The following is a 15,000-nucleotide window of genomic DNA, read 5'->3' as shown; positions in this document are numbered from 1 at the left end:
ATACACACACACACACACACACACACACACACAAATAAACACACACACACACACACACACACACACACATACAGTGCTTAGGAGCAGCCGTCTGACCTGTGAGTGAGTAAGTACTGGCCACTCAGGAATTCTGACTGTTTTAGTTTTTTCATTTGTTCTCTTTCTCTTTCCCTCACTATCTCACTCCCTCTTTTTCTCTCTCTATCACTCTCTCGCTTCCTCTCTCTCTCTCATCACTCCTCTGCTCCCTCCCTCCCTCTCTCTCTCTCTCTCCCTCTCTTTCTCCCTCACCCTCTCGCTCCAACGACTTGATAGAGTCTCCCTGAGCACCTGACCCCCCCCCCCCCCCCCCCCCCCCCACCTCATCCCTCATCTAGCCTACTTTCACTCCAACTCAGGAAGTTATCTGAAGGACGACTTGCCACTCACTTTCTTTTCTGGGGGGGGTGGGGGGGGGTGGGGTCAACTCAAGGCCATGGAGCCCCCCCATGACCCCCCTCCCTATGACCCCGACCCCCCAACCCACACCACAACCACCACCCCAGTCTGCGTCGTAATTGGCCCACCTGACTGAATGGCTGAGCCCCCATCACACATCACACACAGGGGATGCCACTGCTACTGCTCTGAATCAGATATACTCCTTATGGAAACCACAGCCAGTACCTCAGGCCGATATAGACCATCACATCACGTGCTGTTAACTTAATTAAGCAAACCTTTAATATATAAGCTTCTAATCAACCCTCAACTTCCTGACTGCGGACTGTCATGTAAACCTGATCATAATCTGAATTTGAACCTAATCCCACATCAATGCCTAGCCGTCCCTCCCATCCCTCATCATCTGTGGAGACTGAGATTGAGCTGCCCGTGATGGACAATCAAAAGATCATCAGGCCATACAGTTTGTTCTTATCAAAGCAACATCAGGTCATACAGTATCTACTGTTAAAGTGCATCCATTGTTATATTGATGTTTCAAATACTTGTTCTGTGCTTCCCACTAAAAGCCATGGCAGATTGTAAACCAGCAGAGTTCAAATGTAGACATACACACACATACTCACATACTCACAAACTCTCACACACACACACACACACACACACACACACACACACACACACACACACACACACACATGTATAGAGGGAAGAGAGTGGGTGAGTGTGCAGCTATAAATCAAAGTTTCTATGTGTGGCACCAACACAGAGAGCAGATCAATATAGCAGCCATTTATCTGTGCTGTGTGTGTGTTTGTTTGTGTGTCTGTGTGTGTCTCTGTGTGTGTGTGTGTCACTGCTGATGCACGGTTCAAGGTGAACAGGACACACTGTTGCGCTAGAGAACCATACACTGCTCAGGTCTGGAATAAAACACAGTTGATCCCTGAAAAGACACACTCTTGAGTCTTGTCTGCATGCAACACACTCAACATTATCACACACACACACACTACTTAGGCCTAGAGAACATGGTAGGGCTGTAAAGATGTTGTGGCAGACCCCATCCTATCATAAGATAAGATAAGTCCAGGCAGTCAGTGTTCAGTACACAAGCTATATCTGTAATTCATTTCTGCATGGTTTTCATGCCAATCCCAGAAGCAGAGCTCAATGCAGAGAAGCTCATGGCTGTATGCATTTCTCCTCCAAACAGGCAAGGGGCTCCACCTTCCTTCAGATGGGAGCCTCCATCGAGCAGCAGATCAATGCCATGTTCAAGGTCATGGAGGAGTACAACTGGGGCAACTTTGTGGTGATAACCAGCCTGCATCCCGGCTACCACACCTTTGTGGACTACATCCGCTCCTTCACCGACACTTCCTACTTCCTGTGGGAGTTACAGGAAGTGCTGAGCTTCGACATGGCGGTGGGGGCCAATGACGTGCGGTCGCGGCGGCTGCTGCAGCAGGTGGACGCCCAGGTGCTGCTGGTGTACTGCTCGCACGAGGAGGCCCAGTACCTGTTCCGCATGGCGGCCGAGGTGGGGCTCATGGGGCCCGGCTACATCTGGGTGGTTCCGAGCCTGGCGGTGGGGAACCCGGAGACGGAACCGCCACCCAGCTTCCCCGTGGGCCTCATCAGCATCATCACGGACCGCTGGAGGAAGAGCCTGCGGCAGCGCGTCCGAGAAGGCGTGGCTATCGTGGTGAAGGGCGTGCACAGCTTCTACCGCAGCCACGGATTCGTCCCTGAGGCCCACCGCGACTGCAGCAACCCCGCCCCCTCTCATCTCAACGACACCCTCTTCAGGTGAGTCACACGCAACAGTTAGCATCTCCGCCTTCAGCTGCTCAGGTGATCTACAGGTAACATCTCCGCCATCAGCTGCTCAGGTGATCTACAGGTAAGAACGCAATCATATCCGATGAACACCCACAAATCTCAAACCTCTCAACATACCCCTGCAGGTGAGACTCAATCCCCCCCCAGGTGAGCATCCACTCATAACTACGTACACTCTCAGGTGAGCTACGTATACTCTCAGGAGTGCCCTCCTAGAAACCATGGCCAGGTAACGGTGTTGTCCTAGAGAGTGTGGCCAGGTAACGGTGTCCTCCTAGAGAGCCTGGCCAGGTAACGGTGACTTCCTATCTGTGGAGAGATGGTTGGCTGGAGCTTGTGGTGGATGTGAGAGATCTTTGGCAGTGACCGAGTTCCCAGGATTCGTGGGGAAGGACTGTGGGTACTTCAGGGATGGTGTAATTGGAGCATTCCCCCTCCATCAATGTTTCATCCAGCTGGCTTATATTTAGGTCTGTGTTGACCTGAAGTGTGGACCACCAGTCCAGGGTTATATCTGCAGTGCACATAATACACACTGCAAACATTTAGCCAATATTAACATCATAGTAATGAGTAGTTGTCTTTTAAAAAAAACGTTTCAGTCTGCGCTGGCCAATTGTGGTTCATTTCTTTCATGTCCAATTAGGTCTCTCAGAACTCCTTCCTTTCACTCTTCAGATATGACCTTTCCACACGTTTCTCTTTTTCTAACAGACTCTTGCCATGTGACAGTTGATCTGACAGGTAATGAGATTCTGAGGTCCTACAGAATTCCCAGTTAATTTGACGTTCCTCTTGGGAGCTGGCGCCCTCATTAGAGACACCGCGGTCACTCTCCCCGCCGTGCTTTCATTGGCTACAGAGGCACTGCTCTTTCCTGATTGGTTGGACCTGGGCCAAGGCAGTGACCAGTTTCTGCTGGAGAACAAGTGACTGTCTGCACGTCTCACTCAGAGATTCGCCACACTACAGAGTTACACACCCACACCTCTAGGAGTTACACACCCACACCTCTAGGAGTTACACACCCAAACTACAGAGTTATACACCCACACCTCTAGGAGTTACGAACCCACACCTCCAGGAGTAACACACCCAAACTATAGAGTTACACACCCACACCTCTAGGAGTTACACACCCAAACTATAGAGTTACACACCCACACCACTAGGAGTTACACACCCACACCACTAGGAGTTATACACCCACACCACTAGGAGTTACACACCCACACCACTAGGAGTTATACACCCACACCACTAGGAGTTATACACCCACACCACTAGGAGTTACACACCCACACCACTAGGAGTTATACACCCACACCTCTAGGAGTTACACACCCACACCTATCAGTCTTAGCTGATTGAGAAAGGGACTGGATCCGTCTAGAATCTGGCCCAGTTTTGTTTGGGATCCGGCCCACTTCTGTTTGTGATCCGGCCCACTTTTGGTCAACATCCATTGGAGTCTCAGGTGCTCTGTTCCCTCAGTCAGGCAGACAGGCAGACAGGCAGGCAGGCAGGCCGGCAGGCAGGTGTCAAAAATAGGCTCTCGGGTCTGTCAACACGGAGAAGGGAGGGGACATTTTCCCCCAAATGTGTACTTTCCAAATGAAAAGGACTGAATCCAAACAAATACATGAAATAAAAATAAACAAGCTGATGTGTCAGTTTAGATTCTGGAGGGTGCACTGCACTGGGGATATTTCTGTATTGGCTGACAGGCCTGTTCACACTGCTGTCCGTGATGGATGCAAGTTGATGTTTTTATCTGAAAATGTTTCTGAGCTCAGTCAAAGGCTGAGTTTAAGCGCCATGTTCATTCAGCTCTGCTCACTGCCAGTCCTGAATGACAGCACGAATACCCAGAGGGTCTTCTGCTGGTGTGTTCGCTCCTCTGATTGGTCCACAGGGTCTGCTGCTGATGTGTATTCACTCCTCTGATTGGTCCAGAGGGTCTGCTGCTCGTGTGTTCGCTCCCCTGATTGGTCCAGAGGGTCTGCTGCCGATGTGTGTTCACTCCTCTGATTGGTCAAGAGGGTCTGCTGCTGGTGTGTTCACTCCTATGATTGGTCCGGAGAGTCTGCTGCTGGTGTGTTCACTCCTCTGATTGGTCCTTTGCAGGCACATGCTGAATGTGACGTGGGACCACAGGGACCTCTCCTTTAACAGCGACGGCTACCTGACCAACCCCTCAATGATCATCATCGCTCTGGACCGCGAGAGGCAGTGGGATAAGGTAAACAAACAAACAAAAAAATAACAAACAAGTCCACAAACTTCTACACAAGTTTTTAATTTAGGGAGGTGTGTGTGTGTGTGTGTGTGTGTGTGTGTGTGTGTGTGTGTGTGTGTGAAGCCAAATCACAGAACGAGACTGTTTAACTCTACATACTACACATTTAGCTGGCTTCTATGTGTGTGTCTGGGAGTGCAGATATACGTGTCTGTATGTGTATGTATGTGTTTGTGTGGGTGGTGTACATGTACAGTATGTGTGTGTGTGTGCGTGTGTGTGTGTGTGTGTGTGTGTGTGTGTGTGTGTGTGTGTGTGTGTGTGTGTGTGTGTGTGAAGCCAAATCACAGAACGAGACTGTTTAACTCTACATACTACACTTTTTGCTGGCTTCTATGTGTGTGTCTGGGAGTGCATATATACGTGGATTTATGTGTATGTATGTGTTTGTGTATGTGTGTGTGTGTGTGTGTGTGTGTGTGTGTGTGTGTGTGTGTGTGTGTGTGTGTGTGTGTGTGTGTGTGTGTTTGTGTCTGTATGTGTGTGTGTGTGTGTGTGCTTGTTGTGGTGTCCCGCGGGGGCGTGTCGTTGATGGAAAAAACATTCCCCTGAAAGCAGGCTACAAAGGTGTCCAGAGGTCGGCCAAGTCAGAGACTAAATTTCCCATAAGGCCAAGGGAAGCAGACAGGTGTTGGAGATTACCAATCAAGCCAGAGAGGAGACAGACAAAGACAGGCTTGCAAACACATTTTGGAAGTGGAAGAAGAGACACATGTGAGTGTTGAAGGTTGAGAAAGTTTGAGTAACTGAGTTTTGGAGCTGTTTGTGTTAAAGCTGAGCCGTTGAAAGATAGACTTTACAAAAATTAAAGAATCTGAGATTGTTTTGTTTAAATGGAGACTGATCCTTTTGAGTTACTAGAGAAGCCTAATTAAATCTCCCCTTTCTGTTGAAAAGCCTATTTTGTCTTATTCCTCCACACTCCCCCACACAGCCTCAGATAGTTACTAACCAGGAAAACCCCCACAAGTGTTACCATGTGTGTATGCAGTGTGTGTATGTGTGCGTGTATGTGTGTGTATTTGTGTGTATGTCTGCGTGTATGTCTGTATGTATGTGTGCGTGTATGTGTGTGTATTTGTGTGTATTTGTGTGTATGTCTGTATAAAATAGGGGATGATGTTGAGAAAGGACTGTATAGCTAGTTACTGAAATGATGAGTGACAATCGCCACAGGTCTGTCCGGTCAGAACAAGAATTGATGATGCCAAAGGTCCAAAGATGACTGGTTTATTGCACACATGAAGGGATGACATGAATGACTGAGGATGGACCGTGAATATAAATATCCGTGTAAAGGACTTATATCCAAGGAAGATGATGAACTGAATGAAGACCGTGTAATGACTGATTGAACCGTGAACTGAATGAGACAATGATCCGTGTTTTGTTCTCAAAGACGCACGGCAATGTAGAAAGTCTCTGATTAATTGACTAGTCCAACAAAGTCCACCAAACTCCTCTCTCCAGCTCTGCTCCCACACAATCCTTGCTGCTCCTCTCTCCAGCTTCTTGACCAACAAAATGGCCAGAGAGAAGGGCGGGCTTATATAGGGGGAGAGGGGCTGAGCGGCATGTCCAGGCATGCCTCAGGGAAAGACTTGAAACAGTCCACAGAGTTATGTGGGTTTCCTTGAAACTTTCTCTGGGGTGGCCAATAGACAGTGGCATTCCACGGTTTACGACCCCCCACAGAACCTAGGGATCAGCTGATAGGCTGACCTCTGCCTGGACCCCAGGTCCTGTGACTGGCCCAAACAGCGGGGTGCCTCAGCTAGATGCAGCTGTGGGAGAAGCCTTATCTACAGTCTGCGTGTATGTGTGCTTGTACGTGTATGTGTATGTGTATGTGTACGTGTACGTGTACGTGTACGTGTACGTGTACGTGTACATGTACGTGTATGTGTATGTAAATATGCGTGTGTGCGCGCATTTGTGTGTGTATGCGTGTATGTTTGTGTGTGTGTGTGTGTGTTGGAGTGAATGTGTGTGTGAGAGTGCAGATATACGTGTTTGTGTCTGAAAGAGAAAAAGTGTCTGTGTCTGTTTAATAGGGCAGGTCAAAAGAGTCACGATGTTAAAAAAGTGTGTGTGAGATGTGTGTGTCTAATAGCACAGTTGACACGACTGAGGTCAAAAGAGTCACCAAGTGTGTGTGGTGTGCTCACACTCATCCGTAACACAGGTCATCACCCGTGACTGTTCGAGCCGTTTCAGGCGACAGCGATGGCCCTGGCTTTGATTAAGTGTGTGTGTGTGTGTGTGGGTGTGTGTGTGTGTGTGTGATCTGCAGACGGTGCCATGCCTCATGAGCGTGACAGCTGAGGTCCCGTTAAAAGCGCCATTAAAGGCAGCATGTCAAAGACTCTCATCTATACTTCTCATCTCTACACTCTTTCATTACGAATCTCATCTCTTCTATTATGACTCTCATCTCTACACTCTTTTATTCATTACGACTCTCATCTCTACACTCTTTCATTACGACTTCATTTCTATACTCTTTCATTACGCCTCTCATCTCTACACTCTTTCATTACGACTCTCATCTCTCATCTCTTTCATTACGACTCTCATCTCTACCCTCTTTCACTACGACTCTCATCTCTACACTCTTTCATTACGACTCTCGTCTTTACACTCTTTCACTACGACTCTCATCTCTACACTCTTTCATTACGACTTCATTTCTATACTCTTTCATTACGCCTCTCATCTCTACACTCTTTCATTACGACTCTCATCTCTTTCACTACGACTCTCATCTCTACACTCTTTCATTACGACTCTCATCTCTACACTGTTTCACTACGACTCTCATCTCTTTACTCTTTCATTTCGACTCTCATCTCTACACTCTTTCATTACGACTATCATCTCTACACTCTTTCATTACGACTCTCATCTCTACAATCTTTCACTACGACTATCATCTCTACACTCTTTCACTAAGACTCTCTGTCTGTCTGTATTCTCTGATCAAATTATTATGCATTCAGTGCCAGTATTGGAGGCCTGTTGTTATCACTCCAAATAATATTATATTATATCAGTGTTCTGCGCCTGTAATCACTCATGAAAACTGACAAACGTAAGACTGTGTGAATGCTAATTTCCTCTGGCATTTACAACTTAATACAATGCTTCCCTTATCATTTGGCAACAAGAGTCCTCAGGCGATTTTATATCTGCATGTAAAGCTTTTTAATTACTCTGCTCCTGTTGTTGTAAATGAGAGACTTCGCTAATGATACAGTTACGTGGAATATCAGTGCTAACTGTGCTACAGTGGTACACACCTCGTTCAGCGCACCTGGTACACACCTTGTTCACCTAGTACACACCTCTTTCAGATGAGTAGACCAAACCAGTGTGAGGAGTATTTGTGTGTGAAGGGTTGTAAGGATGCAGTTGTGCCTGTCATGCTTTTTTTAGTAATAGTGGTTTAGGGTGTCAGACTGGGTGTACAATCCCCTTTTTTGTTTGTGTAGGGACTCAGAATGGTGATAGGATGCTGATGTGGTTGTAGGGTGTTCGTGGGCTGGCTGACTTGGCGTGGTCAGTTGCCACTTCTAAGTAACACAAAATTGGTTTCTTTTCCTGTGTTTTTATTGTCAAGTGACACTTGTTGCCTGAACTATAAATTAACTTTGGCTCAATGTGAATGTAGGAAATCTGTGTAATAATAGTCAGTGTGGTTGTGGCTAAAGGCCTCAATATTTTAGATGAAGGCGTTAAATGTGAGTGTAGGGCCCCAGTCTAGATGAAGGTGTTAAGTGTGAGTGTAGGGCCCCAGTCTAGATGAAGGTGTTAAGAGTGAGTGTAGGGCCCCAGTATAGATGAAGGTGTTAAGAGTGAGTGTAGGGCCACAGTCTAGATGAAGGTGTTAAGAGTGAGTGTAGGGCCCCAGTATAGATGAAGGTGTTAAGAGTGAGTGTAGGGCCCCAGTCTAGATGAAGGTGTTAAGAGTGAGTGTAGGGCCTTAGTGTAGATAAAGGCTTGCAGTGTGAGTGTAGGGCCCCAGTCTAGATGAAGGTGTTAAGAGTGAGTGTAGGGCCCCAGTCTAGATGAAGGTGTTAAGAGTGAGTGTAGGGCCCCAGTGTAGAGGAAGGTGTTAAGAGTGAGTGTAGGGCCCCAGTCTAAATGAAGGTGTTAAGAGTGAGTGTAGGGCCCCAGTGTAGAGGAAGGTGTTAAGAGTGAGTGTAGGGCCTCAGGGCCTGATTTACTAATATGCGAGCGCTTCTTAATCTGCGTTCGCAAATTAACGCACAGTGTTTTTGCGCATTTTACTTGGTATTTATCAAACCAGATCGCGCTGGGCAATCTGTGTTTACTCCGCCCTATAAAGGGCCTGATTTACTAACATTGCGACCGCTGCTTAAACTGCGTTCGCACATTAACGCACAGTGTTTTTCCGCATTTTCCGTGGTATTTATTTAGGAAGAGAAAATGAAGCTTCAGCAAGTGGAGATAGATATATTGGTTCACGTTCGCTCAATCACTGAACCTGATTCAATGTGTGCACTGCTATAATGTTGTTCTGCCCGCCATCACCTACAGCAAGATGTTTAAAAGAACACGATTATAAAGAATATGCTATTGGTGGCATTAATGCATAAACTGTCTATTATAACAATATAGATGTGTACATGGCGAGATTAATAATTTCTACAAGGGACATGGGTTCACTACAATATATAAGGACGTGGGTGCAATCAATGGTTCATATTACGTTCGGAAAGTTTGCGATTTCAAAAAAAGTCCTGTTTGATGTCTATAATTTCAGCTGTGGCAGTGGGGAAATGTATTGACCAGTGCGCCATAGCAATGCTTCGAGTACCTGTGTGAATATTTGTGAAGGCTGAGATATATCAACTGCTGATACTATAACTGTTTGAAATGATCCGGTGCCAATATTTGCAATGTTTACCAACTGATTGAATGGAATGTGATCTCCGGTTGGAGGGTTAGATGTCATCTCTGATCTGGTTCAGTAATTTAAGTATTGCGTGGCTGGTTAACCTGTACCGTCTAATGATTTGTGGTTCATTTAACTGAAAATGTGTTATGCGAGTTGAACAAATTATTTCTGTGCGCTGTCTCTGTCTTCTTTCTTCGCCTTTCTCTTATCACTGCTGCCATATCAACGTTTTCAGACTCAATGAAATTGCGCTTCCTGGTTAAGACGTTCTTTTATGAGGCGGAGAATTAGCCTGCAAATTGGAGACGTGCGCTCCACAGGCAGTTTAGTAAATACCACGCATGACATCATTAGGCGCACTTACCTTGTCTCCACCCATGTAAATTGCGCCTCACGCCTACATTACCACCCACCTCCAAGTTACCTCCCCTGTTCACACCCACAGGCGTTAATATGCGCTGCGGCCCATTAGTAAATACCGTTTTATGTTTACGACCGCTATTTTACACCAGAAATGGGCGCAATCCTGTTAGTAAATCAGGCCCTCAGTGTGCTTGTGGGGACTTGGTTTGCTCTCCGGGGCCGCGGTCTCAGTTGTGGTGCTTTTGGGTCAGGGTACGGCTGCTGCTGTCAGGTGGAGGGGGTGTATCATAAATCACAGCTGTGCCCTTTTCCAGAGGGCCAGCTACTGAGCCGACTGCTCTCCATCTTACCAAGGGAGTACCTCATCATACACACAAACACACACACACACACACACACACACACACACACACACACACACACACACACACACACCCACACTCACACACCACTGGGTATGGCAAATCCATCAAAACAATTATTCTTTTCAATTAAACATCAACCTAACAAAAAACATTTTGGCAGCTGTAACACCTGTTGCTCTGTCCAGCCTGATGCCTAAAGATAATAATCTGGCACACACACAACACACCCACATGCTTTCACACACACAATCCTACATACACAGGCCTATGCACACACACAAACACACACACACACACACACACACACACGCACACACAAACACACCCACACCCACACCCACACTCACACACCATACACAGGCCTACATACACAGGCCTATGCACACACACAAACAAACACACACACACACACACACACACACACACCCACACCCACACTCACACACCACTGGGTATGGCAAATCCATCAAAACAATTATTCTTTTCAATTAAACATCAACCTAACAACAAACATTTTGGCAGCTGTAACACCTGTTGCTCTGTCCACCCTGATGCCTAAAGATAATAATCTGGCATCCATCTCAGTTACTGGAGACATAGCATCCACTGTAATCTGTACTGTTGACATAGCAACCACTGTAATCTGTAGAGGGTGAATCACGGCTTTAACAAACAAGGGGTGTGGAGGCAACAATGCTTTGCCCAAGGGCTGTCATACTCAAACATGCATACACAAACAAGTCAAGTCAAACTTTATTTGTATAGCACATTTCATATTTACATAGACTCAATGCGCTTATTAGGTAAAAGAAACACAATACAAAATAGTTGAAAACATTTACAACCCAATAAAGTAAATAAAAATGCAAAAGATCAGTAAAAAAAAGAGAGTAAAAGAGAAAAATCATGAATTATATGCCAAAGAGAATAAAAAAGTTTTAAGACCCTTCTTAAAAGAGAATATGGATTGAGGTGACCTGAGTTCTATCGGTAGATTATTCCAGAGGATTGGAGCACAGTAGCTAAAAGCGCCATGACCGTTTTTTGTGTGAATTCTGGGGACATTAAGAAGATATTTATTGGAGGACCTTAAGTGACGGATTGGGTTATGAAGAGATATTAGATCAGAAATATAGGGAGGGGCTAGATTATTTAATGATTTGTGGACAAGAAGGAGTAATTTGAATTCAATTCTTTGTTTAACTGGGAGCCAGTGAAGAGATTTAAGAATAGGGGTGATGTGGTTGTATTTGGGAGTTCTAGTGAGTATTCTAGCAGCTGCGTTCTGGATGAGTTGTAGTTTGTTTAACATTTGCTGAGTTAAACCAGCATAAAGTGCATTACAGTAGTCTAAGCGACTGGAAACAAGAGCATGCATTAATTTTTCACAATCATGTTGTGAGAGTGTGTTGCGTACTTTAGAAATGTTTCTGAGATGGTAAAAAGATGCCTTAAAAATGTTGGATATGTGCTTTTTAAAATTAAGATCAGCATCGAGGGTCACTCCTAAGTTTTTGACCTCCTCCGAAGGTGTTGAAAAGACAGAATTAAGAGTTGGATAAAATTTATTTCTGAGTGTTTTTGGGCCAACCAACAAAACCTCTGTTTTTGCATTGTTTAACATTAAAAAGTTTTGGGCCATCCAGGTCTCTATGGCAGAGATGCAGTGAGTGAGATCCCCCAAAGGACTGGGATCATCAGACGAAATAGACATATATAATTGGGTGTCATCAGCATATGAGTGGTACGAGATGTTATGTTGCCGGATGATCGACCCAAGAGGTAGCATGTACAAGTTAAAAAGTAAAGGACCAAGAATTGACCCCTGCGGCACCCCGTATAAAATAGGCTTTGTGTCAGAAAAAAGATTATCAATAGAGACAGTAAAAGATCTTCCGCTTAAGTAAGATGAGATCCAAGCGAGGGCTATACCTTGAAGACCAACTAAATGCTCAAGACGTTGAAGCAGAATAGCATGATCAACCGTATCAAATGCAGCACTTAAATCAAGAAGAACAAGGACTGACAATTTATGATTGTCAGTGGCAATTCTAAGATCGTTAACCACTCTGACTAGAGCAGTTTCTGTGCTGTGATTTACACGGAAACCAGACTGAAAGGGATCAAAGATGGCATTCTGAGACAGATAGGACACAAGTTGCTTGTAAACAACCTTCTCAAGAATTTTGCCAAGAAAAGGCAAGTTTGATATGGGTCTATAACTGTCACAAGTCAGGGGATCGAAGCTTGGTTTTTTTAACAGTGGAGTAACAATGGCATGTTTCAAACAGACAGGAAAAATACCAGATAGTAATGATGTATTAACAATTTTAAGTACGTCAGCAGCCACGCAGCTAAAAACCTGCTTAAACAGCTTAGTGGGTACAGGGTCAAGGGAGCAAGTAGCTGACCCTAGTTTCTGTACCACTTCTTCAAGTTCATTTTGGAAGATTACTGAAAAATTCTGGAAAGTAGCTGTGCTAGTGGGTAGAGTTTGGCTAAAAGGTACATGACTGAGACCCACAGTAGTAGATGACATAATGTTGTTTCTGATAGTTGAAATTTTATCACTAAAAAATGTTCCAAACTGGTTGCACTTTTCTTTTGTGCGGAGCTCATCGGGTATCAGACGGGGAGGATTGATTAGTTTGTCAATGGTGTTAAACAGGACTTTAGAATTGTTAGAATTTTCTGATATAATCTGTGAAAAATACTGTTGGCGAGCTTTTTTTGCTTCACAATTATACATGAGCAAATGCCTTTTATAGTTCAGAAAATCACTCTGAGCTTTGCTCTTGCGCCATTTACGTTCAAGTTTACGACTAGTTCTTTTAAGAGTACTTATGATTTCAGAAGTTCTCCAGGGTGGTTTACGTTTCTTTGGGACAGATTTTAGTTGAATCGGTGCAATCTTGTCCATAATTTGAGTAACGGAGACATTAAAAGATCGGACTAACTCCTCACAGTCTGAAAAGAGATCAGTGCTATTACAGAAACTTTTAGTAGAAAAGATCTGGTTTGAAACAGCGTGAGACCCAATACCATTGTAAGCAGTGATAAAATCATTTGGAGTATCTACCCCAATGTAGCGTCTCAGAACAGTTTTCCGACCAGATGCATTACATAAAGTTGGCCAAGCAACATTGAAAAAGATACACAGATGATCAGAAATACCCACATCCAGAGTACCAGTTATGGAGATGTCTATGCCTTTAGAAATAACTAGATCTAAGGTGTGACCATGGTTATGAGTAGGCACAGAAACATGCTGTTTTAGCTCAAACATACATAACAGATCAGTAAACTGCATAGCATAACAGTCTTCTAAATTATCAATGTGAATATTGAAGTCGCCACAGATGAGAATAAAATCATAGTTAGTTACTATAGAAGACAGAAATTCTCCAAGCTCGGAGATAAAGCCTACTCTGTTCTGTGGTGGATGGTAGATTGTAACCATTAGACAGGAGTTTGGTTGCTTCATTTCCATTGCTAGGTATTCAAAAGAGGAGTATGTACCAAGCGAAACATTATTACAGGCTAGTGCATTGGAAAACAGGGCAGCTACGCCACCACCTTTCTGGTTAGTGCGGGAGCAGTGGGAAAACGAGAAATCTAGTGGAGACGCCTCAAGGAGTTCATAGTTGCCTGAGGCATCCAACCATGTTTCAGTGAGAAACATACTGTTGAGTTCATGGGATGTTATGATGTCATTTACAGTAAAAGTCTTCTTAGAAAGTGACCGGACATTAAAAAGAGCCATCTTTAGGCAAGATTGAGAATGAGAGTGAGAGGTATTCCCCAGAGAATGAACAGGGCCCGTGCTCTTTGAGATGGATACATTAGCTGACTGACTTGGGTCATGCTGTGAAGGTATGCCTATATGTCAGAGTGAAGCAATGAAATGAATAAAATTTGTTGTTAATTCCCGAGTTCCCTTTTTGTTGGGATGTAAACCATCGCGCTTATACAGATTTACATTGGTCCAGAAAATGTCAAAGTTTGAGATAAAATCATGTCCAGCCGCATGGCAAAAATTCATTAACCAGTTATGCAAACTGTACAGCCTACTGAAACGCTCAGGTTTGCTGGAGATGAGAGGAATCGGGCCCGACATAATGCAGTGCTTACCTAAGCATTCTATGGCGAAACAGAGTGATTCGAGCTCCTCCTGAAGTTTGATTGAAGTTCTGGCCATGACGTCATTCGTCCCCACGTGAACGATGACAGTGTTGACAGTGGGGTTCCAGTCGAGGAGAGAGGGGATGAGCCTTGAAATGTCGCTAACTTTTCCACCAGAGAGAGAGACGGTGATTGCGCCTGGAATAATTAGCTGTCGAACAATTGAATCGCCAACAATCAATATTTCAGGCTTGCAAAGGACGCGACAGTCGTAGTGGATAGTTGTTTTCGGTGGGAGTTTCAAACACCAAAGGCTGATGTCAGGGTTAGCAGCACTGTTGTTGTTAGCCGCTCGACACCCAGCAGTAGAGCTCACCGAATCCAACGGCGGAGATTGACAGACAGGGCCAACGTTACCGGAGCTAACCATGTCAGCAGAAGACCGGTGCATGGCAGGCCGAGGGCTCGCCAGGCCGTGGCCTGGCGGTGGAGATTCGTCCCCAGGAGCAGCCGCGGCATCCAGAGAGCACCCAGATGAAGATGAGGACACCCTGGGACGCCCGTCTGGAGTGGGGAGATCATCGCTTGGAGATGTTGAAGGAGGATGGCGGGCTAGTTCCCGGCGGGGATGCAGAAGCCGG

General features: G+C 45.3%; 1 protein-coding gene across 1 annotated transcript in view; it reads left to right on the top strand.

The window, feature by feature from the left end:
• Nucleotides 1-15,000, top strand: part of grin2cb (glutamate receptor, ionotropic, N-methyl D-aspartate 2Cb) — a gene marked incomplete at both ends in the record, with an annotated part of 52,027 nt that overhangs the window by 4,502 nt on the left and 32,525 nt on the right. The window contains 2 exons of the mRNA XM_080840792.1: nt 1,661-2,256; nt 4,417-4,531. Of these exons, the coding sequence (XP_080696918.1) occupies nt 1,661-2,256; nt 4,417-4,531 (711 nt within the window). The remainder of the gene's footprint in view (nt 1-1,660; nt 2,257-4,416; nt 4,532-15,000) is intronic.

Source organism: Sprattus sprattus (genome assembly GCF_963457725.1).
Source record: "Sprattus sprattus genome assembly, chromosome: 6".
NCBI classification, from domain to species: Eukaryota; Metazoa; Chordata; class Actinopteri; order Clupeiformes; family Clupeidae; genus Sprattus; species Sprattus sprattus.
Note: the sequence above shows the minus strand (reverse complement) of the source record. Positions and strands in the feature narration are given on the sequence as shown.